Source organism: Xyrauchen texanus, chromosome 1 (genome assembly GCF_025860055.1).
Source record: "Xyrauchen texanus isolate HMW12.3.18 chromosome 1, RBS_HiC_50CHRs, whole genome shotgun sequence".
Classification (NCBI taxonomy): domain Eukaryota; kingdom Metazoa; phylum Chordata; class Actinopteri; order Cypriniformes; family Catostomidae; genus Xyrauchen; species Xyrauchen texanus.
The window spans coordinates 53757275-53782678 of NC_068276.1; the positions used below are offsets into that span (position 1 = coordinate 53757275).

Sequence of the window (25404 nt, forward strand, 5' to 3'; positions counted from 1 at the left end):
GCTCCAGCTCTAGAAAGACCACTGCAAAATGATCTGGTTTCTCTGGATTTACTGTTTATAGGTATGTGTTTGAGTAAAATGAATCTGAATTATTCAGACCTCGAATAATGCAAAGAAAACAAGTTCATATTCATTTTTAAACAACACAATACCAATGTTTTAACTTAGGAAGAGTTGAGAAATCAGTATTTGGTGAACAACCCTAATTTTCAATCACAGCTTTCATGTCTGGTTCAAAAATTCAAGCAGCTCGGCTTTGTTTGATGGCTTGTGGTCATCCAGGTCTGATAGCATGGCATCCATTTTATTATTTTGACCATTTGTCATTTTCTGCAAATAAATGCTCTAAATGAAAATATGTTTATTTGGAATTTGGGTGAAACGTTATCAGTGCTTTATAAAATAAAACAAAAATGTTCATTTTACTCAAACACATACCTATAAATAGTCAATCCAATTGCAGTGGTCTCTTAAATTCTTCCTGAGCTGTATTTTCACCTCTAATAAAATACTAACACAGTATGCAGTGGAGACCTCACTGCAGTGTGTTTATTGTGTTCATTTAGAGTACCACAGACACCCTAACCCTAACCTTTCCTTACAAAAATGACCATGGTTTTATTACAGTAACACAATGGTACTTTGTATGAGAAAAAATTGTACCATGGTCAAATTTACCTGGTATAAACCTTTCTCTCAACTCCCTGACCATCACCATGACCAAATCACTACAAAGCAATCCACCTTTCAAATAAAAAAAAATATTATTATTATTATAAGTAGTCGTGGCAGAGCGACCTGTCCCTCCCTCTCGTCACCCTGCCACTGAGGGCCGTCCTTCAGCAAGGCTCACGACGGGAGTGGGCAAGAGAGAGAACAGGCACATAATTGATAAGCCATGTCTGGGCAGCGGGGTGAAATGAAGCACACCTGACTGTGTGTTTAGCCTCATCACAGCTCCCAATAAACGTAGAGTTTGCCTCATCCAAGGAGCCAGCTACTATCTCCTTGTGTGCACACACTGGCGGCCTCAGATCAAAGAGCATATAACAATCTGTGCTACTACCAGCAGTAAAAACAGTGATGTGTAAAGCTAAAACATGGATAGCACAAGGAGGCATGGGGGAACCTGTCGGTATGTAGTACAACAGCATGAAAAGTGTTAAAAACCTAGGTAGCAGTTCAGCGAGTAAAGACAAAGACTACAAGCCTTGGAGTCGTGAGTTCGAATCCAGGATGTGCTGAGTGACCCCAGCCAGGTCTCTTAAGCAACTAAATTGGCCCGGTTGCTAGGGAGGCTAGAGTCACATGGGGTAACCTCCTTGTGGTCACTATAATGTGGTTTGCTCTCGGTGGGCGCATGGTAAGTGGTGCGTGGATGCCGCAGAGAATAACGTGAAGCCTCCACACATGCTAATTCTCCGAGGTAACACACTCAACAAGCCACATGATAAGATGTGTGTATTGACGGTCTCAGACACGGAAGCAACTGAGATTCGTCCTCCGCCACCCGGATTGAGGCAAGTCACTACACCACCACGAGGACTTAGAGTGCATTGGGAATTGGGCATGCCAAATTGGGGACAAAAGGGGAGAAAATAAAAAATGAAACACCTAGGTAGCACATCTTGTCAGGCAGATAATACCTGCGATGCCGTGGGATTAAAGCACATGAAAATAGGAAAGAGAATGGTAATAAACAGTAAAAATAACAAATAAGACTAAAAATAGAATTAAAATAAGGTGCCATGTAATAAAAATAAAATAGAACAAAATCTAAATAACTATTTACACTTTACAATATAAGATAGAATAAACATTTAACAAGACATCATGAGCATAATGTAAATTTATACTGTAACAGATGTACATGAATGCATCTTGATTGCAGTGATTGGTTTCTAGGGGTGTGCAGCTCAAAATTTTATTTTGACTGATCAGTAACTGCCCACCCCCATAAGGAAGACATGATGCATAATTAGCATTGAGAGGACCAAATCATAGTGAACGAATTCTGGTCCTCTGTCTCAAATATGACATTGGCATGCCAGATTCTTCTAGTGAATCGGGTCGTTTGGCCGGTTCATGTACAGTCAACGAACAGATTCAAAACGTCACTGCTGGACTAATAACAAAAACATATATGCTTTTAAATTAAAAATGTGATCAGCTATTGTATAGCAATAATGTAAACAGTAAAACAGCTATGAGACACAATACAATACATCCTGTATATGAAACAGAAAAATGAAAAAGGTAACATACTAAAATATAAAGCATTGTTTTTGCCCAAAAAAGCTTTACATCAGCCATGCCTAAAATTTTCCATAACCTACTAGTGCTGTTGTTAACTTTCAGTTCTTTGCATTTACCTAATATTAAAACAAATTTGATATAACGTTTGCTTGAGCACCTTAAACTTTGTAATATTGAAGTACTGAAGTGTCTGAACAAGGAATCTCCCACTTCAGGGAGGTGATTTTCTGACTGTTACTTGAACACTGCAGTGGCTGGAGCTGTTTGGGAAGATTTCTGAACAATGACGCTAAAAAGAGGGCTGGACTCCAGATGTATTGGCTTTACACCCACCAAAGGCAGTCTCTAGATATCGCACTGAACAAACTTCATCTCTTGTAGACTGGAGGAAAACTGCAGGAGGATGGGCACTGGGGATTATGTGTGCGTAACGCTGCACGGTGGTGCACCATGGGGCTTCTTACTCCGCCAGAGTGTACAAGAGCCTCAACATCCTCTTCAGGTGTTTGAGGTAAGACTATACCATAATCATGATAATGATGATGACAATCACTTTTTAAAACTAACTACATTTATTCAAAATTATTTATAGATTAACCTGGAGGTGACAATATCCATTTGTTTTCTTTTATTATGTCTGTTTTTCCTATTCTTCAATGTTTCATGTTTTAAATTAAAACGTATGAACGCATTGTCACACGTGAAACATTATTTTATATATTTATTTATTTATAGTTTTTTTAAATCCCTCCTGGATGAGGTTGGTTGCTTTAAAACATTTGTCAACATCTGTATGATAATTGTAACCATCTGAGCTGCTTTTCAGAGTTGCCATTGAGTTTACCCTAATTCTAGTCTCGCATTAATGATGCGATTTTAATACCACAAAACAATGACTATTAACTGTCTTTGTTGGATAGCCTATATGGTGGGCACAGTTATAAGTGGCTGTTAAGCTGGAAATATGTATAATGACGAAATCTCTTGGCCACCGGCATAGTTTAAGCTTGGTTTGATAAATGTTTATGGGCAAAGTTGTTTTTTCTTTAGGTGAGTTTTATAGGGCGATCTGGGCTGTGCAGGCTCTGCCTGTCCCTCAAGACTTGAGCAAGGGCCCTTATATGGTCACAGCAAAGCTAACAAAGTTTGTTGGCCAAGTACAAGCTGTCTGTAATCACTCCCATAGATATCAAGAATATAAACTGTTTGTATTGGTGGGTCTGAAATTGCTAGTGAACCTTTTTACTATAGAGATGTCACAGAAACATACTATGTGAATTTATCAGTTTCAGTTTTTTGTATTTAGGTTTTGTAAGTGAGTATTTTGATGGAAGGAGCCACCATACTCAGCACCAGTATATACATACTTCTGTTTATGCTTGGATGCTTTGCTTACTTAACAGCTTAACACATTTATAAGACATCTTCATAGGCATGAAATGTCATATGTACAGTGGTTTAGATGCTAGAACAGAAATCAAGACGTTTTATCTTTCAAAAATCTAATACACATGTTGACTTTTAGTGATCCTAATAACAAAGCTTATGGTTCAATAGAAGTAATCAGGCTGGCCAGGCTGTTCCAGATAATTGCTAGGGTATTTTGGTTGGTTGCTAGGCATTGCTAGGGTGTTTTAGCTTGTTTCTTAGGTGTTATGGCTGGTTTGCTAGGGTGGTGTAGCTGGTTGCTAGGGTATTTTGGTTGGTTGCTAGGCATTGCTAGGATTGCAAGTGTTGATAGATAGATCAGTGTAAGTCTAAAGGATTTGGGGGATTTTTCACAGGAAAACTGCTTGACCAATCATTAAGAAAATACATAGCAACTCAAGTTAGAACAGTCTGAAGGTCTGTGCAGTTTGGTGGATGTAGCTTGAAAGCTTGAGGGGGAGTTGCAGATGATAATTTTGGTCTTGATTGAGGGATTTTGGAAAAACCCCAAACCAGTTCTGTAGAATAACAGAATGTCAAGCCAACATAATGATTTACACCTGCTTTCCAGGAGTACATTTTAACAACCATGTGCTTGATGAAAAACTGTGAGCCTGAACTTTACATTATGACCACACAAATGGGATCAAGCACTGGTCACTAGAACTGACAAATGAAGTGACAATAATGTCCTAGACAAGAGTCTGGGGTCACCTAGTGGACACTGACGTTTTAAATGATCAGTGTTTCTGGTTGTTAAATTTATTTGTAGCTCCAAGAAATGTTTGCCCCAAATATAGCAATTGTTTACAGTTCAGTAAAACAGTAATAGCCATTAAGTTAATAGCCACAAGTATGATCTCAGTCCATATAAAGACCCCTATCTAAAGAGTATGTGTTTTTTAGAATCAACACATAACCTAATAAAGATATAAATGGCAAAGTAAGCATCTGTTTTGCTAATAGATTTCACTGTTTTAATTTTTAACTTTTAAAATAAAGTTTGTGCCCACAGAGCCCTTGACACCCATTTTCAACAGCTATACATAACGATGCTAAACAAGCTTTTAAACAAATGCATTCTACATTTGCTACATTATACGTGTAACTATGAATGATTGTGCTTGTGTCATGTTTCCTTCTAATTTGATTAAAATGGTTCTCATTTGTAACTGAAAAAAATCTGATGTATGGCAATCTAGGCCTATGCAAAACACATATATGAATGACATGTTTATATATGGTTTTCACTGATGTAATAAAGTCACAAACTTCAGAAGCAGAATCAGAATTAGCTTTATTGTCAAAGTTGCTTGCACATACAAAGAACAGTTATTTTCCTCAGGCTATCCATCTCATGAACAGTTAAAACTGCCCCATTGAACAACAGCTATGTGCAATACACAGCTTAGTCTATTTATATTTATCCAACATGCCATACCTCTTATGCCATACATTCCCTTGCATCTGTATATAACTGTCACATTTAAATGTGTTTATTTTCATGTTTTATGTTCATGTCTTTTATTTTGAAAGTTTAGTTCCTGTTCCCTCATGTGATCTTGTCATGTGATGCTGTCATGTTTCCCCTGTTTGTGTGTCTTATTTTCATTGGTTCATTGTTTGATTATCTTGTTATTAGTTTAGTCTTGTTATTGGTTGTCATTGTCATTTGTTTGCTCATGTCCATGAATTTAAGCCCTCCTGTTTTCCATTGTCTTTTGTCAAGTATTGTTGGTGTAACGTTGTCAAGTCGTTTATGCTTTTATTGACGTTTGTAAATAAACTGCACTTGGGTTCCCACTTCATCGTCTTCATCTGCCTGTCATTGCGAAGTACGTTACAATAACAGATTTGCATTACATATTTATATACACTGGCAACCAACAGTTTGGATTAATGTACAGATTTTTCTCTTGTGGAAAGAAATTGTTACTTTTATTCACCAAGTGTCATTCAAGTGATCACAATGTATAGTCAGGAAATTAATATCATGAAAAATTACAATTTGAAAAATATGTTCAGAACTTCTTAAACTACAAGTTCTCATCAAATCCTCCACGTGCAGCAATGACATCTTTGCAGATCCTTGGCATTCTAGCTGTCAGTTTGTCCAGATACACAGGTGACATTTCACCCCACACTTCCTGTAGCACTTGCCATAGATGTGTCTGTCTTGTCGGGCACTTCTCACACACCTTACAGTCTATCTGATCCCACAAAAGCTCAATGGGTTAAGATCCATAACACTCTTTTCCAATCATCTGTTGTCCAATGTCTGTTTCTTTGCCCACTCTAACCTTTTCTTTTTGTTTTTCTGTTTCAAAAGTGGCTTTTTCTTTGCAATTCTTCCCATAAGGCCTGAACCCCTGAGTCTTCTCTTTACTGTTGTACATGAAACTGGTGTTGAGTGGGTAGAATTCAATGAAGCTGTCAGCGGAGGACATGTGAGGCGTCTATTTCTCAAACTAGAGACTCTGATGTAATTATCCTCTTGTTTAGTTTTACATTTGGACTTCCACATCTCTTTCTGTCCTTGTTAGAGCCAGTTGTCCTGTGTCTTTGAAGACTGTAGTGTACACCTTTTGTATGAAATCTTGAAGCATTGTATAGCCTTCATTTCTCAAAACAATGATTGACTGAAGAGTTTCTAGAGAAAGCGTTTTTTAACCATTTTTAAGTTAAAAAGAAAGGTTTCTTTTTAACCATTTTTTACCTAATATTGATCTTAAGACTTGGCAGTCTATTGTATACTGTGGCAACTCAAAAACAAACACCGAGACATTGTTAAGCTTCATTTAACAAACCAAATAGCTTTCAGCTGTATTTGATATAATGACAAAGTGATTTTCTAGTACCAAATTAGCAATTTAGCATGATTACTCAAGGATAAGGTGTTGGAGTGATGCTGCTGGAAATGGGGCCTGTCTAGATTTGATAAAAAATTACTTTTTTCAAATAGTGATGGTGCTGTTTTTTATATCAGTAATGTCCTGAATATACTTTGTGATCAGTTGAATGCCACTTTGGTGAATTAAAGTACCAATTTCCTTCCGAAACAGCAAAATCTGTACATTATTCCAAACTTTTGGTCAGTGTATATATTATCTCATTGTGTATATACTAATAATTACTTTTCACTTTTTAATTTAATTCTATTTTTTATTATCAAAAGTCTTGTTGCTGTATTGTTTGTGCACTGGAAGCTTCTGTCACCAAGACAAATTCCTTGTATGTGTAAGCATTCATGGCCATAAAGCTAATTTTGATTCTGAACTTGTAAATATATGCAACATATATTTCAAAATCCTACAAAAACGTGGAGGTAGCTTGTTTTAAACTTATATTTTCCTAAATAGTGGAATTTGAATATGTGTATTTACAGTATACTGTATGCTCAAATATAGTAAGTATTTATATATGGCCATATATCAGACTTCTGTATGAGATCACCATATATCATATACTTCCCATATCACACAACTCCAACACTATAACTTATCCAAAGCGACTAACAGCACATCCAAGGAATACATTTGGTTCATATGCATGTGTTCCAGAATAATAAATAAATTAATGGCATATAGTTTACTGAATGGTATTGTTTGTTTTGTCATATTTTAACATGTCACAACATTTGCTTTGTGCAAAAATGAGATGGTAGAGAGATCTGTAATTACAAACTGAATTTTCTAGAACTAGTCTGAAAAAAAAAAAAAAAAGTGTGTGTGTTTATCACTTGTGGGGACCAAATGTCCCCATAAGGATAGTAAAACATGACATTTTTGACATTGTGGGAACAATTTGTCGGAAAACAGCTTATAAATCATACTAAATTCTATATTTTTTTATTTTCTGTGAGGGGTAGGGGATAGAATATAAAGTTTGTACAGTATAAATACCATTATGTCTATGGAAAGTCCCCATAAAACATGGAAATCCAACGTGTGTGTGTGTGTGTGTGTGTGTGTGTGTGTGTGTGTGTGTGTGTGTGTGTGTGTGTGTGTGTGTGTGTGTGTGTGTGTGTGTGTGTGTGTGTGTGTGTGTGTGTGTGTGTGTGTGTGTGTGTGTGTGTGTGTGTGTGTGTGTGTGTGTGTGTGTGTGTACAATGGCGTATATGAGAGCGGTAGTGTAGCAGTTAGCGTGCTGCGCTATGAACCTGGCGACCCGAGTTCGATTCCCGCTCATGGCTAACACCAGTGACGATTATCTGAACCGGTCCCGGGCCTCCCCTAGGTCGACTCAGCCTAAAATGAGTACCTGGTGCGGTGTGTAAAACATTGCCACTGGGGAGACAAAGGCGGTCGGGTGTGGTGCTGTGGTACTGTTCCGGCCTTCAGAGGTGCTCGCTAACAGCACTTGCCCCTACAGTCTGTTCAGGCTAAATGGGGGATCTTTGTCTTTGTGTATACGTACAATGGCACACATATGAGTATACCTCATATACTTCTGAGTATGTAGCCTATGTGTTATTAGTCAAGCACCGAAAGTACATCCAGAAAACTAGGTATATAATTACTTGGAACATTGAGCTGTGACTTGGGTAATTTAGCTTAAATCAAATTGTAACAGTCCACCGGCTTTTGGTCAGCCATGTCGGAATGAGTCCAGGGAAAGTCAGATATTAAATGAAAGGTTGAAAGTACACTTTATCTAGAAGCATATACAGTGAGACAACCATTTTCTGACTTCTGAGAATCTGTAACTATGTTGGATCTGTATCTGACATTCTTACATGAGACATATTCTAGAGCTACCACTTTGCTGAGTGCTCAAATATTTGCCTGCCATAAGAGACCTTGTGCTGATGGTATGATCGTTCTCACTCCACAAACATCTTTGTGGAGTGACCCCACTGTTCTCCTAAGTCCCATGCAAGGCATAATTTTGCCTGACTCAAGATCTTTAAAAGAGCTGATTGACAAACTTTGCTAAGGAAACATGTCTAAAAACGTATATAACAAGAAGCTGAGAAATATCATGATGGGCGGTTGGTCATTGTGAGACCAAATGTCAGATGGACGAAAATGACATGGTGTTTGCTGTTAAAGGAATAGTTCACACAAAAATTAAAATTCATTCATTATTTACTCACCCTCATGCCATCCCAGATGTTTTTAACTTTTGTCAAAACATTTGACTTTCACTTCTGCTGAACTCTTCTATTCTTTAGAAAAGAATCTCACCTCTGTTAGTCCATTCAATGCAAGTGAATGGTGGCCAGAACTTTGAAGCTCCAAAAATCATATAAAGGCACCATAAAATAATGAGCACGACTCCAGTGATAAATCCACGTCTTCAGAAACGATATTATAGGTGTGGTTGAGAAAAGGTTGAGCAAAGGTTTGATGGCTATACAGACATTTACAGTAAGACAAACGGCAAGCTTGACAGATAAATAGTCAGACACGCCATCAGATACTAGAGAGAGCAATATTCAGAAGATCAAAGGCCTTTTGTGGGTTTGTTTACATTTGAATTTTTGCATTTTTGGATATTGAATTACCGTAACAAGCATTCTTTTGGCCTATTTGAACATTACGTCAATGTAAGTCTATGAGGTTTTCCGATTTTTGATTGTCCACTGGCTAAAACTGTAAGCGAGTTAGAAAAGTCATGGGACACTCTTCCAGAACAGCTGTTGGCCTGTGCCAAGTTTGGTGAGGGTAGCTTGAAAGCTCTGGGAGTTACAGTCAGAAATTCTGGTCTTTGTTTAAGAATTTTGAAAAACAAAAAAAAAAGCATAAACAAATTTTGTAGTTTGTCAAAAAAACATAATAAGTTGTCACAAGTGTTTTAAATGTTGTACATTTATATATTTTATTAATCACAATATTTGTTGGCCAAAACAATGGTTTGATCTTTTTTACATTACCTTTTATATTTTTATTTGATTTCTTTTTGTGTCTCATTATTTTTTAACTTTTTAAACTATGATAAAAGTTTATAATATTCTCTTTAACACCAAGTTTCATTGTGACAACTTGCCCCATATAGTGTGACAGCACATCACGCTATTGTTAAGTACAATTATTGTGTATTATTCATAAAATTGAGTATAAATTATGAGAACTAGACCCGCTCTCCAATATATTTAGGTATGATAGCAATTCAGTATAAATATAGTATATTACTAAATATAAGAACATTGTCTTATCATGCAAAAAATCTTCCAAAATAGCCAATAATTCCCTTCTTTGTTCTGTATAAGTCATGCATTTACAGCAAAACATGGTTCATTTCTGGCATAGAGATGGGTTCATTTGTCAAAGTGAGTTCATTTATAGTACAGATTCATACCGGCTCTTTGGAACATGCACCTACAAAAATATTTTCAAAAAGAACCCTTAGATCTTCGGAAAGCAATCAGTATTGAAGAGTTATGTTTAAGCCAAATTACATCTGGATTTGCTCTTGTGTGCTGCATTACACTGCTACCACACACTCCCACCATTTTATCCTTACAGCAGAAGCATATGAAAGTACACCATTAACAGCTAATGTGGATTTAACAATGGGAACCTGACAATCTGTGGACCACCATGGTTCATTTAATCTGAAATGTCTGTTGAAAATTCAAATGGATAATTGCTCTAATCTGTGGGAGAAAGAACTAGTCAAGAGGCATGTGAGAACTTTCCAGCACGTTACATTCGGTGTGGGTATGGGAACAACACAAATTGTGGGTTCTCGTCCAAATATGTACATTTAAAAATGTACTTTTGTTTGCCAGATGATGTTTAGTTCATCTTTCCATGTAGCAAATGTCTTTTCCCCTACAGTATAACTCATTCTGCCTTACTTTCAAACAAAGGGAAATCAAAGTGCTGGATGAAAAATACTTTTTTTGAAGACATTACTTTTGAACATTTATGAAGCACACACCCTCAACCCCATCTGTTACCCTTTCCACTTGAGCTGACATTGTTATCATACTAAATAACACTGCCTACTGAAAAACACAGTTTGTTTGATCTCTTTAAATGTTTCTGTCTTGGTATGCAGCTTGCACCCTGTAAAAAACGATTTAGCCTTTTAGTGATCATAACACAAAATGTAGAGTTAGAATAACTGACCTGGATTGATCATGTGGCGTTAATTCAATTATCCAAGTTTTTGTTGACTGAACTTGTGATAAGTTATTGAACTCACTAGAAAAACTATTCAGCTGAAGTGCAAAATATGAGTCAAGAGATCTACCTAGGCAATACCTAAAGTGAAAGTGGAGATTGATATTAAAAAATAGCTTAAATAGTGATCTGTTTCTCAACCACACCTATCATATCTCTTCTGAAGACATGGATTTTACCACGGGAGTCTTATGGATTACTTTTATGCTGCCTGTATGTGCTTTTGGAGCTTCACAATCTTGGTACCCGTTTACATGAATTGTGAGGACTTACAGAGAAATGTTCTTTTAAATATCTTCATTTGTGTTTAGCAGAAGAAAGTCACACACATCTGGGATGGCATGAGGGTGAGTAAATGGAGAATTTTCATTTTTGGGTGAACTATCCCTTTAACTTTCCGTGTGAATAAGCTATTGATCAGATGTTGGTCTCTGATCATCAACTAGCCATTTACCATTGTTTATTTTTCCTCTGACAATGGGATAGCCCTAACAACATCTATGGTTATCAATAATATTATATGATAATATAAGTAGGGCTATTTAAACTTCTATATTCAGTTTGAATTTAATTAGTGTAAAGTTGGTTGAACTAATAAAGTCAAGTTTACTAATAGACATTAAGCTAATTTAACAAGTTATATTGCTTTAAGTCAACTTTATGATCGGAATATTCTGGGTTCAATACAAGATCAGTTTAGGGGTAAATTTTTGAACATTAAAATACTCGCGGTTTCAAATGTATAGCCAATATCTGTGCATATATATATATATAACAATATATGTGTTAACGTGATTTTACTGTGATAAATTCACTTACTAACTGTTCTGTTTAAAGTTATAGCCAATTTATTCAACTTCGTTGCCATGATGATGTAATGTCAACAAACACTAAAATGACTGTAAAATGACAATTTAAACAACTTTACAGCTCATATAATACATACATTTGACAGTAGAATTAATAAGTGCTTTTATAAAATTATAAGCTTCACATTTCTGCCTTTAAACCCTCCAGAAATTGCCCCCATTCACTTCTATTTTAAATGCCTCATTGTAACCCAGATATTAGCTTTTTTTTAAGAAAAGGAAGCACCGGTCTAAATAATTTTTTGTGGTAATCAGCATTATGTCACAAATGCTGTTGATTGAGCTTAACTTGCATTGAACCCGGAACATTCTTCAAAATTTTAAGGCAGCACAAACACATACTTTTTACACTGTATCACTGCAGCTGCACCAGCACTATATTTGCAAATGCATTTAAAGTTGTATTGGTAACACAGGATTTACATGTAAATCAGTATGTGATATCCTTGTAGTGGAGATTTGCATTACATTCATGAAAAAAATAAAGAGTGAAGGAGAGATTTTCAATATCATAATCAATATGGTATGAAAATGTCCTGATTGTTGTCCCCCCCCCTTAAGTTTACATCCCTTGTCACACATAGGCCTATACTTGCTGGAAGCCAAAGGTTCTTTCCCTTCCTTTTCTGGATGAGAACGGTTGGGTTCAATTCTGGCAGCCCTCCCTCATTTCCATTTGAGCAGTGAATTTATACACAGACACTGTCCCTCTGAAAAGCCCTTATACGGAGACCAGAACTGTTATATTCACTTTTTCAACTTCAGTCGCTGAACAATGCCACAACTTCATGGTTTTATTAAAGTAAAGAACCTTCAACATGACACTGGGCATTATGCCAATGTAAGGATTGTTACTGCTCAAAGTTGTATGGCTAAGCTGTATTTTTACGCCACATTATGAACTAATTTGGTGTTTGCAATATTTACACTATAAAGGATCCTAATTCTTTTGGCCATCTGTGCCTTAATGATTTTTTTTTACTCTGGTCGTTTTGCTGGTTTGGCAATGTATTTGTTGGCTTATCATAATATGTTATCAGAGATTTAGGAAACATGCTATGTTGAAATACTGTCTTCCCCAAAAACAATGCTACGGCCAGTATATTCTACTTTGAAATGTCTGTTCCGGGCCGGAATTTCTGTTTGAGTTTTGGCCTGTGTGATCCCACCCACTGCCCATTTCCCAATAGTATTTTGACACCCCGGGTTGCCAGATTTTAAACAAGTTAGTGGGCAAACACAGCGTGCTGCAGCCAGCATCTAGCTGACATTGACAGAGTTATAAAAAATCCACATGAGCTGTTTCATAATTTGCATACAATAAAAAAATTTGCAAACTTATACATTAGCTGATCAACATACAGTGTAAATCTCGTCGCTTGCAATTGTCAGTTTACTCGTTCCTGTTGCGTGTCATCTACCAGCAAACCCACGTGAGCTTCGAGTCTGGGGCCGGTTGCACCAGCTATTCGTAAGTTACAACTCAGCCTAGTTGTGGCGTAAATGTGCACTAAGTCGCTCTCCTAAATATTTGAGCATTGCACCATTAAACTTAGGTAGGATGTAACCCTACTCTAACACAATTCAATTAAATTCACAATCAGGTCAATGGAAAGGCGAGAAGCGGCTGAACCAAAGGAAAAACACACACGTAATGCAGCTGTCCATAACTCTCTCCCACCCTACCCTCCCTTCCCTCCCTACCCTCCCTCTCTCCCCCCCACTCACTCACTCTCTCCCTCCCTCCCCCCCCACTCACTCCCTCTCCCCCACCCTCCCTCCCTCTCTCCCCCCTCTCCCTCCCAAGTTTCAACATTGTCAAAATATAGGTTACTAAAATGAATAAATGTCTATTTTTCCAGCCAATTGTATTAGTATCTATTTATCAGCCTTTGTTTATTTTAGATACAGTTCCTATATATTGCTATTTACACAGGGTGAATATTTATCAAATCTACTTTTATTACATATCGTATTTTAATGGGGATATAATTTATTACAGCTGGCAGTTACATGAGCATACAAGATTTGAACATCAACCGTAACAAGAACAAACTGGAATTCACGTATTTTTAATACATATTTTTAACATTTGAAGGCTGTTTATTGGATAAATACAGTTAAACGTCATATTATTCGACTACGCATTACAGAGAGCTTTTGACCTACTAGTTAATTGCCTTAAGAACAGGTGGTGCAACCAGATTAAGAACTGAATTAGTTATAAACTATCTAGTAGTTACTAATCCCTTAGTGTGAACTTTACATCCCAACTTACGTGAGACCTTACACACAGCTTATGCAACCCTACCCTGGGTATTGTGACAATTGAGACAACTCTCTCAAATATTTTGAATTTGGAATGCAGTACCCATTTTAAACGCTTGATGTCAATGTTACATACTGCTCATTTAATGTCACCAGTTTATTTTTTTAACAAGATTTCCTTTATTGACTGCACACTGTCCACATGTGGTGATTAATAAGAAGTATATTGTCTCATATGACTTTGAAACATGCAACTGCAAAAATATTTTCATTATGAACAGTTGGACATATGGCAAGCTGTAATTCCAAGCTGGAATTACAAAGCCTTCATGCATTGATAGCAATCCTCAAAATGCAATATGTAGTTCCACTTATTTATTGATACCTAAAGATGAACTGTCCAAAACGTGCTCCAACCGATCAGCTGTGGTGCTCACACAGGTGACGCAAGTTCGAGTCTGGCTCTCAGGTCACATAAAAAAATCCAACTCCCACTTCTCCCTGACATTTCCTAAAGCAATAAGCCATGAGAGTGACTTTACTATGGGTAAGGGTGATTTTAGGCACAGCATGTAGTAGCCACTATTAAAAGATTTTAAAAAAAGACAGGTGAAGCATAATTTTTGGTTTTCATTTAATTGCATCTTCAGAACGACAGCAATTATAGTATTTTTGTTTAGCCATGTGCACTAAAACTGCAAAAGAAATTTAAGCTGTTGCAAGAACTGATGCTTAAATGGATAGTTCACCCAAAAATCATTTACTCACCCTCATGCCATCCCATATGTGTATGACTTTCTTTCTTCTGCAGAACACAAATGAAGATTTTTAGAAAATATCTCAGCTCTGTACGTCCATACAATGCAAGTGAATGGTGACCAGAACTTTGATGCTCCAAAATCACAAAGGCAGCATAAAAGTTATACATACGATACCTGTGGTTAATGCATACATTCAGAAGCAATATGATAAGTGTGTGTAAAAAGAAGAAACAAATTTAAGTACTTTTTTACCATCAATCTCCACTTCCTCCTTTTGTTATTTGGCAATTCAAATGATTTGTGTATTTTGCCACCTACTGGGCAGGGAGGATCATTTATAGTTATAAAGGACCTGAATATTAATCTGTCTCTCACCCACACTCATCATATCGCTTCTGAAGATATAGATTTAACCACTGGAGTCTTATGGATTACTTTGATGCTGCTGTAATATGCATTTTGGAGCTTCAAAGTTTTGGTCACCATTTACTTTCCCACATTGTGAGGGTCAACAGAGCTGAAATATTCTTCCAAAAAATCTGCGATGGGTGAGTGAATGATGAGAGAATTTTAGGTGAATTATCATTTTAATTCTTGATTGTTTAGCAGCAGGCTTTATTATCATTAACACATCAGCACTCACTTACCTAAATACAGATAACTCAAACATTCAGTTCAAGCAAACATCTATTAGACCGATTCACTCACTTATACCTAGTGCTCATAAAAGATATAAAATATGCGAATTACTGTTTTACATTATGTGTTGAGCAGATGTGTGTGCATGCATGGTGAGCTGTTACAGAAAAACAAAAAAACAATCTCATGGTTCTTGATTAAAATTGCTAAATGCTGTCCTCAGGAGACCTGATGTGACATCTGTAGTTTGAAGATCTTGGATGATTTATCTTAGAAGTTTATTTTCAGTAAAGGTATTGATCACTTTATTAATGTCATAAATAGATTTGTTTTCGTAATGCTGTCATTGTACTATGTCTTTGCAATGGCTTGCAATGCATTTGTCGGCTTTGGACTACAACCATTAATTATGGCATTGTATTTATTTATATTTTGTTACATTAAGATTTCATTGTGACATAGATATATTTAGAGATACATCTCAGTTAAAATGTACTCGCTTTAAAGATTTCATTTATATGCATGCATACAGTAAATACTGAGTATATTCTGTGTTACAGGTAGTCTCCCTGTAGTTCAATATAGTGTTTCACTCTGCTTAATATAGCTTAAATATTGTATTTATACCATGTGTTAAATCAAGCTACCGTTTATTAGTAAAGGCAATTTTAGAGGAACAATTGCTCTGCTTTATGACTTGACCTTATAGCAGGATTGATTTGTGATGCACTCAAAGTTACAAAGGGCTGATATTAAATCTTTTGTTGAAGTGAATCTGCTTCTCTATGCAAGGTTCATGGGTCATAGACCTGCTATGGCTTGTAGCTCTGTTTAGTCATTTGACATGCAGCTGTTGTGATGCGTAAATTAGAGGCACTTGGTCTAAATAAAGATACACTGCCTCCTAACCAAGGATGAGACTTGAGTTCTTAATTTCATCCAACACTTACAGTATAATGCACAGTCAGACAGTGTTTACATTTAATTATTTTGATAATTATTGGTTTTTCAATGTAAATGTGGTTTGGTGCTCCTTTGATTAGTTTGTACATTTGTATACAGACATTTGGTCCAATGTTTTTACCTACGCTTTTTGTCTAATGAGTTTATTGAGGCAAACATATTTATTTTTCTCCTCGTAAAAATCTGTTTTATTGCTATTAATCAACGAACTGCTTTTTTAACTTAATATGTTCCTCTTAATGGAACAAAAAACATTTACTCAAACCCATGTTGTTCCAAACCCATGTAATTTTCCTTTTCTTCCATGGAATACAAAAGGAAATAGTTGGAAAGCTAGGTCAAATGTTAGCCACAGTCATTCACATTCATTTAGTCTGTTTTTCTTGGCTAATATTACACACAAAAAAAAATCTCTTTTTGTGATCTAAGAAAGAAAGTAAATCCGGTTCATACAGAATTTTCATTTTTGAGTGGATTATCCCAAAAATGACATTTCCCTAACTCTAAAAACACATTATGCCTAAATCAAAATGACAGCAAGCCTTTGCGTTCATAAAGTGCAATCTCAAATTCGGAGTAGGTGTTTTGTTGCATCTAAAAAAGAATAATAATAATTAGATTTTTTTTCCTTTTTATTTTCTTTCTTCTAGATAGAGGATGGCAGTCATGCTGAACTGGCTGGATTGTGTGAGAATGATGAGTTGGTGTCAGTGAATGGGAAGCCCTGCACTAACCTGTGTGTCTCAGAGGTTATTGAGCTCCTTGAGGCCTCCACTGACTGTCTACAGCTACTTGTCAAAAGGTACTCTACTGCTTACAAATGTCTCTTGATGCTGTCTGGTTCCCTCTTTAAAGCTGAAATGTGTAATTATGTGCCACTAGTGTCAACAAACAGAATTGCAAAAATATTGATTGTCATTCGTTGAGCCATTATGTTATTTTTATGTTATTATGTTATTGTATTGATTCTTATATTGAAGGCAAAAATCGAGTTTTAAGTGAGCACTTACAATAGAAGTTAATGGGGCCAATTTTTGCAGGGTTTAAAGGCAGAAATGTCAAGCTTATAATTTTGTAAAAACGCACATTAATTCTTCTGTTAAAGCCTGAGTATTATTTGAGCAATAAAATTGTTTAAAACATCACTTTTATGGTCGTTTTAGGGTTCACTGTAACATCGTCATGGCAACAAAGTTGTATAATTTTATTTAACTTTACACAGAAAAGGTTAGCAAGCGAATTCATCACACTAAAATATTTAAACATATTTTTTACCTCTTGTGGCTATACTTTTGAAACAGTGATTATTTTAACATTTATGGATGGGCCCCTTTCACTTCCATTATAAGTGTCTCACTCTAACCCAAACCTTTGCTTTTTTTTTATAGAAAAAGGAGAGATGAGTCAATAATTATTTTGTGGTAATCAACATTATGCCACAAATGCTGTTGATTGAGCTTAATTTGCATTGAACACTGAATATTCCTTTAAGCTAGGATATGAGCAAGTATTTTAAATTTAAAAGAAAAAAACATCTTTAAATTAAATTAATGTTATCTAGCAATTTCAATAAAGCATATTGCTTTTTTGAATATCATACTAGCTGCATAAAAGGCTAAAACATTATTTTAGCCTCACCTCTTCTGTCACTCACACTAGACCTGATGCTAATGAGATAGTAATCCAATGCATTGAGCTTGATTGTTATTTGTATTATATAGCACTGTTTATGAAGTCACTTGTTTATGGCTGTTGTGACCTTTGAAATACCAGACAGACCACTGTCTACCCACGATTCAAACGCATGGAAGAAATCTAGATTTAGATTCATTAAGACTAATAAGATACTAAAACTTTGTTCACAGATGAATAAATGATGTCCACATTGTTAACTGAACATTTTAAACTGAAGGGTAAATGTCTAAGTTCCCCCAAATTATTTGTCTGACAGGGCAATACATTGTGAATGAACATGTACAAACAAATAGGTTCAGTACTGAAACATCAGCCATTATCTTCTCCTTGTAGATGCTGTAGCCAGCCTCAAAAGAGCCTTGAATCAGTTAGCACCACTCTACAGATTCCATCTCCATCCAGGCCCCATAAGCCACAGGAACTATATATTTCTGAGTCGCAGGATGAAGCATATTTTGGGGAAACAGACAGTGATGCCGAATGTCCTGGGAGGACTAGATTGGTCCAGATGCAAGTTCAAGTACCTACTTCTAGGATCAAAAGCAGTCAAAACACCTCTGGCCAGAGAGATGGAGATACCAGGCTCGAGATAACCCCAGGATCTGTAGTGGAATTACAGCTGTCGCTTTCCAAAACCACCCTGGAAGAACCAGAGTGTACTTTCCTAGGCAGTGCTTGTGGAGTTATCGGAGACAACCGTCAGAGAAAGATGAGTGAGGACTTCAACTATGCCACCACTGCATTTTCTCCAGGTTGCCCCCTCTACATTCCCCGAAAAGACCGGAAACCTCTTGGTCAAAGGGGTGTGTTGGTCAGCAAACCCCCTGCTTTGCAGAGACAGGTGGAGGTGACCGTGCTGCAATTATCTGGCAACAGTTCAGGGAAGGAGGGGATAGAGGCCAGTGACCAGTTGGATTCTGCTGGAGGAGGGCACTTTGAAGAAGCACCCACCTCCTCTTCTGTGTCTTTTGGACTTTCCTCAGAGGAGTGGGATTCTGAAACAGATAGGGAGGTTAACAAGCCCAACAAGCACCGGGCAAGGCACGCCAGTAAGTAAAATCACATTTTCAGAGTGTTGCTGTGTCTTACAGTATCTGTTTGCAAGAGTAGCCATGATTTCTTATTTTAAATGCTTAGATTATAGATATAGCATCAGTGAACTCCTGATGTCTGTTCTGGATTGCTTGTGGATGTTTTTGTAAGCTCTCAAATTTATCTGAACAGTATAAATTGACAAAATATGTTCAGGCTGTAATTTTCTTTTAAACCCGAGATTTTTGTCACTCAAAGCTAAATGAGAATTCAGTAAATTTTTGCTGTTTTATTGTAACAACTTTGAAGAAATGTATGCATAAGTGTGATCGCTATAGTTTGGTTTACTACTTATCAGATCTTTCTTAGACTTGTGTTATAAAATGAAAGAATCGTTTTAATGTGTAGCAGTAATGGGGTGGGGACTTGCAGGGTGACATGACCGGTGAAGTTAAGAATAAAACATGGGTATGCTAATGATGCTTGCTGAAGTGCCATTTGACAGACACCAGCATGTGCGACTCTGGCCTGTTACCCGATCCTTTTAAAAGGCTATCTTTGCAGCAGTGAAAAGGGAGGACCACACATCTATGGATATCTCCACTTTGAAATTGAAAAGACTAGAATCAGAAATGTAATTCAATTAGTTATCAGGTTTCTCATTTATTTTATTTATTTATTTATTCAAAATAGTTTGAGCAAAAAAAAGGAGTGTAAAAATTGCAGTTACTACAAAATCCATAACTTAAAAAAGCAAGTAACAATGAAGCTATTTTAGTCACGTTTGGTTTAGTTACTGCATTTTCCCTTTGTAGGCAGGAAATTCATCTGTTGTTTCATTTGATATTAATTGCAAAATCAGAATTGTGTGAAATGTGTAGTCATTAGAATTTCATTATAAGATTTATAAGCATTAGTTCAATAATATAAATAACATTTATATTAAATAATTGTGTATCCAGTATTTTAATTCTTGCATTTTCCAAGTGTAAGTCTTCTTAAATTAAATTATTTATTAGCTTCACAGAACTATGCATTTTATATGCTTTATAAACACTATAGGGAACTAGGGCACCAGGAGCAGCCATGTGCAGTATTCCTCCTTTATGACCTCACCCTCTTCGCTCTTTCCCTGCACACTAAACACCTCCCTTTTCTGTCATTCATAGGGCTCCGGCGGAGTGAGAGCCTTTCGGAGAAGCAGGTGAAGGAGGCGAAGTCCAAATGCAAGCGAATTGCTCTCCTGCTCTCTGCGCCTACCCCCAACCCCAATAACAAGGGGGTGTTGATGTTCAAGAAGCATAGACAGAGAGCCAAGAAGTATACACTTGTAAGCTACGGTACTGGTGAGGACGAGCCTGATTATAAGGACGAAGACGACAACGAAAAGGACAACGAAGAGGAGCACGCTGTAGAGTTCACTGTAATTGCCACCAGTGAAACTGAAATTGATGAGGACTTCTTCACCAATAACTCTGGCCAGAAAAGCATTGTGACTTTTGACTGGGACAGTGGATTACTTGAGATAGAGCGCAAGCTTGACAACCAGACTGATATGGAAGCACTGCCTGACACCAAGGGCAAAGGAGCCCTCATGTTTGCTCAGCGCCGACAGCACATGGATGAGATAGTAGCTGAACACGAGGAGTTGAGACGGAAGGGGATCCCAGTTGAAGGGGCACAGAAGACTGAGACACATCAGACATACCATCACATGGAGGATCGTGGTTATATGCATGCACAAGAGACCCAGAATTACATGGATGTAAATGTGCACCACAGTGCAGCAGCAGCACAAAAGCAGCAGCAGTACCATCAATTACAAGAACAATACTATCAACAACAACAACAGCAGCAGCAGCAGCAGCAGCAGCAGTATCAAGACTACCAGCAACAAATACAATATCAGCAACATCAACAACAACAGTATCAACAACAGCAAGACTACCAGCAACAAAAAATGTATCAGCAGATGCAATCATACAATCAGCAACAACTCCAACAACAGCAAATACAGCAATACTCACAACAAATGAATGGGATGCTCGATCAGCAAATCAATGAAATGCAGCCATCAGTCACAAACAGGAGTGCCAAGCCATTCTCAATTCAAAATAGAGAGGCCGCTCCATTTTCCTCCTCAACCGTTGCAGAGATTCAAGAACAACCTGGGTATTCACTGGGACAAGGTGAACAGATTGCGTCCCGTGATGAGCGTATATCTGTGCCTGCCATCAAGACTGGTATCTTGCAAGATACAAGAAGGAAGAATGCCAATAAACCTATGTTCACGTTCAAAGATTCTCCAAAGGTGTCCCCCAATCCTGCGCTGTTGAATCTCCTCAACAGGAATGATAAAAAGGTAGGTCTTGAGTCTGGACTAGATGAAGATTATCTAAGCTTAGGAGCTGAAGCATGCAACTTTCTTCAGTATCCAAAGATAAAGCACAAAATTCCACCACCCACTGCTCCTAAACCTCATATAAACCCAGACTCTCCCCCATGGTCTGTTCAGCCAGAAACTACTGGTCAGCTGATCCCACAGCAAACGGAAAACTGTGGCCCAGCACCTGCTGAAGCTCCAGCCACCAATGCTGATTCCGCCACTGCCCCTGTCCCTGTCCCTGAAATGTTTGCCCCAACCATGTCTGAGCAAGAACCTGTGGGATTCACATTTGCACCTGAATCCCAGGGTGTTTCTCTCTGTGTGGAACAATCTGCTCCAGATAATGCATGGAACCGACCAGCAACTCCAGTGGAAACAAACCAGCAACCAGAGACCTGGAACGAGAAACAACCACAGCCGAAATTGAATTCAGCTCATCCTGCTGTACCTTCTCCTGCCAATGTGCAGTCAGATCCATCTACCAGAACATGGGAACAAGCTACAACTCATGGTCATCAGCAGCCACCAAAAAGTGCCTGGGATCAAACTGAGATGGAACCACAAGTCCCATCTCAAAACCAATCTCAAATACAACCAGCATGGATGTCACATGCTCAAAGACCTTCCGAAGTAAAATTGCAAGCACCTACTGAAACAGAACCCCATCCTTCTTGGGTGACACAGACTCAAACTTTACTCCAGAACAAACATCAACAACAGCCTCAAACCCAGCCCCAATCTCATATGAATTCTTGGACAGCCAGCCCAAATCAGTCAACACTACAACCCCCATGGTCTCAGCAGCATGAGTCAGCACAACCACCTATCAGTGTCTGGCAAAATCATGCTCAGAAACAGCCAACCTGGGCCCAAAAACAACAGTTACAAGAATCTCAGATAATGCCACCTTGGGCATCACCCCATCAACAACAACCCCAAACTCCTTGGGCCCAGCCTGAGAGCCAGCACCCACAGCTCCAACCACTTAAAGTTTCTCAGCCAAATCAACATACACCAACACAGCCACCTGCAAATGCATGGACCCAGCCACAGAGTACAGTTCAAGTGCAGCCTCCATGGACTCAACCTCCACAACAACCCTCAGCACCAATGGAGCGACCCATGAATTCTTGGACACCAATGCCAGTACAATCCCAACCACAGCCACCATGGGCACAACAACCTGCTTCTCCTAGGCATCCTCAACAAATTAACTCTTTTTCACCTGAGCAGAATCAAATTCAGACATCCTGGGTGCAGCCACAGCCTCAGGTGCAACCTCCATGGGTACAGCATCCTCAGCAGCAGACATCACAGCCACCTGTTAGCCAGTGGGCATCACTGCAAACTCAGTCTCTGCCTGGTGTAAATGCATGGGTACCCCAACACCTGCAAAGTTCAGTTAGAATAACTGGCCAATCTGAAACCCAGAAGTTCTCTCCAGAGCTAATCAAGCCATTGAGCCCTCCTCAGCCAACTCAGTCCACTCCTCCAAGACGAATGAACTCGTATACAACAAAGGCATCGTCCCCTACTCCACCAAATAGTACTATGTCTGGTTTTGGTTCAGCTTTCGAGATGCCTGCCTTGAGAGGGAAAGGAGCTGAATTGTTTGCCAAGAGGCAATCTAGGATGGAGAAGTACATTGTAGATTCGACCACAGTGCAGACAAATAAGGCAAGACCATCTTCTCCTTCTCCTTCTTTGCCACAATCATGGAAATATTCTCCCAATTGCCGGGCACCCCCTCCCTTGGCATATAATCCAATTCATTCACCATCATATCCACCAGGTGCCATCAAGCAGCCTCCACCATCTAGCCCTTCAGTAGCCAACAAGAACAAAAGCAAACAAAAAGAAAAACCTGCCCTGAAACCTCTTCATGTTCTTGATGTCATGAAGCATCAGCCCTATCAGCTGAATTCCTCTCTTTTCACATATGGTCCAGCAGCAGAGAAACTTGCTGCAGAAAAGGAGGGAGCTGAAAAGCTTGCTGCTCAAAAAGCAACTGAAGCTCAAGCCCAAGCTCAAGCCCAACTTCAAGCCCAAGCGCTTAGTCCTCCAAATCAAAACCAGCAAATTACATATAACCAAGGCCCTCCTCCTTATGGTTTTATGCCACAACAGGCCCAGCTCCCCTATGGGATGTCTGGTCAGTCGCCCGCTATGCATGTTTGCCCTTACGACCAAGCCCCCCCAAGTACATATCAGCCTGTCCTTAATTCTTATCAGCAACACTCTAATCAAATCCCATATCAACAAGAATACAACCCCCAACAAGCTTACCAACAACCTCCTTTAAATCCATACCAACAAGTACCAAGCCCTCCCTACCAACAGCCCTCTCCACCTTCCTATCAGGCAGGCCCTAATCCAATGCATCAAGCTGGACCAGCAATGCCTTACCAACAAGCCACTAGTTCTTATGTTGTGCCAAGTTTCCCAGTAGCAGAAAAGGCTGATTCTGTCTCAGGGGCCAGTATTACTGCTGCTCCAAAGCCCAAATTTTCAGCCAAAAAGAGTTCTGCCCAGGTGTGGAAGCCTGGAAGTGCTGAAAAATAGTTGCGTTTCAGTCAAACCCCTGCTAGGATGCAAAATACTGTATGTAGAGTAGATACATAAAACTCCAAAACACTACTAGAATATATATATATATATATATATATATATATATATATATATATATATATATATATAGTTTGTTAACTGAAAATTACATATTATTTATTTAGTAGGCATAGACATTTAAAAATGGACATAATCTGGTGTTTATAGAATAATCCTCTGCGAATAGTACCTGTACTACTACAGGTAGGAAAGCACTTGTGCTAAAAATTTTTTTTAAAAAAATAGAAAAATGTGTGTTAGACTTTTGGTTAAAATTAATCAGTGTTGATCGAGTTGATGATAAAAGTGAAACACGAAGGCTTAAACAGTGATGGAAAAAATTTGACAAGTTAAAAAATGGGATGGGCCTAATGGTCTGCTATGAGGGCCACTGACTGCAATATGAAAAGCTCCACATGACTTCGTAAGGGATTTGGACTTTCTTTAATATTGATTACAATCATTGTTCCCATCAGTGTATGATTAAGCCTATATGATAATATTTTATAATACTTCAGTGGAAAGACAGAAATGAAATTATGAAAAGTCCAATGATAGTTGGAATATGCAAGTAACCAATGTATAAGCTTCTGACTGACCCAAATAGTGCAAGTGAATAAAACACAGAGACAGAATGTATTATGGGGAAGTGAAGTTCAATCATCTCTCACTATATAAGGAAAAACATAATTGTTATATTTCAAAAATGTAAGAAATGTTTCAGACTTTCTTCCTAACAGAAGAAATGAATGTACTCAGTATGTGAGTCACTATTTTAACATTCAACTGCCGGGGCATATTTCAAAGCTCTTCATTTGTACTTTTATGGCGATAAATAGGTTTTGTGCAGATTTCTTTCATGTTTATTTTTTGAAGGAGGAATTTTTGTCCAACTTGTATTTTTGTTTTGTTTTTTAGTTTCCTTCATAATTTTTTTTCTTCAGCTCTATAAGAAAACTCATATTAAGAACATCAAATACAACATATATAGGAAGTGGAAAACAGGAAAAATACGTTTTGAATTTGACTTGACTTCTGTCCTTTTTTTTTTATTGTGTGATTTTCGTCATAGAGCACTATTTGTAATATGTGACAGTGCCATTAAAATGACTACTTCAGTTTTGTTTGTTTGCTTTGCTTTTGCATGTACCTCAGTCATTTTCATCTTTCTTTGCATTGTGCACTTCGTTTTGTCACCATTCTCTGCTATTCTTTCACACTCCTTTTCAGAGTAACTTTCAGCAGTATAGCAATTTTAGCCTTTAACAGCAAAGATTAGGGTATTAAAGGTAAGTGCATTAAAATACATTACAGATACATTTTCATTACAGATTTTTAATTCACAAAATCCTTAAATCATTGTATGAATT

The 25404-nt window shown here is 37.7% G+C and overlaps 1 protein-coding gene across 2 annotated transcripts in view; it reads left to right on the forward strand.

Annotated features, from left to right (window-relative positions):
- The first annotated feature begins 2649 nt into the window (after positions 1-2649).
- Positions 2650-25404, forward strand: part of LOC127643708 (synaptopodin-2-like) — a 28252-nt gene continuing 5497 nt past the window's right edge. Inside the window, exons 1-4 of one of the 2 annotated variants that reach the window (XM_052126540.1) lie at positions 2650-2767; positions 16965-17116; positions 18343-19058; positions 20211-23104. In XM_052126540.1, coding sequence (XP_051982500.1) covers positions 2660-2767; positions 16965-17116; positions 18343-19058; positions 20211-23104 — 3870 coding nt within the window. In that variant the 5' untranslated portion in view covers positions 2650-2659. Of the gene's footprint in view, positions 2768-16964; positions 17117-18342; positions 19059-20210; positions 25357-25404 lie in introns of those variants that run through there. The other variant, XM_052126532.1, reaches the window with a different exon arrangement.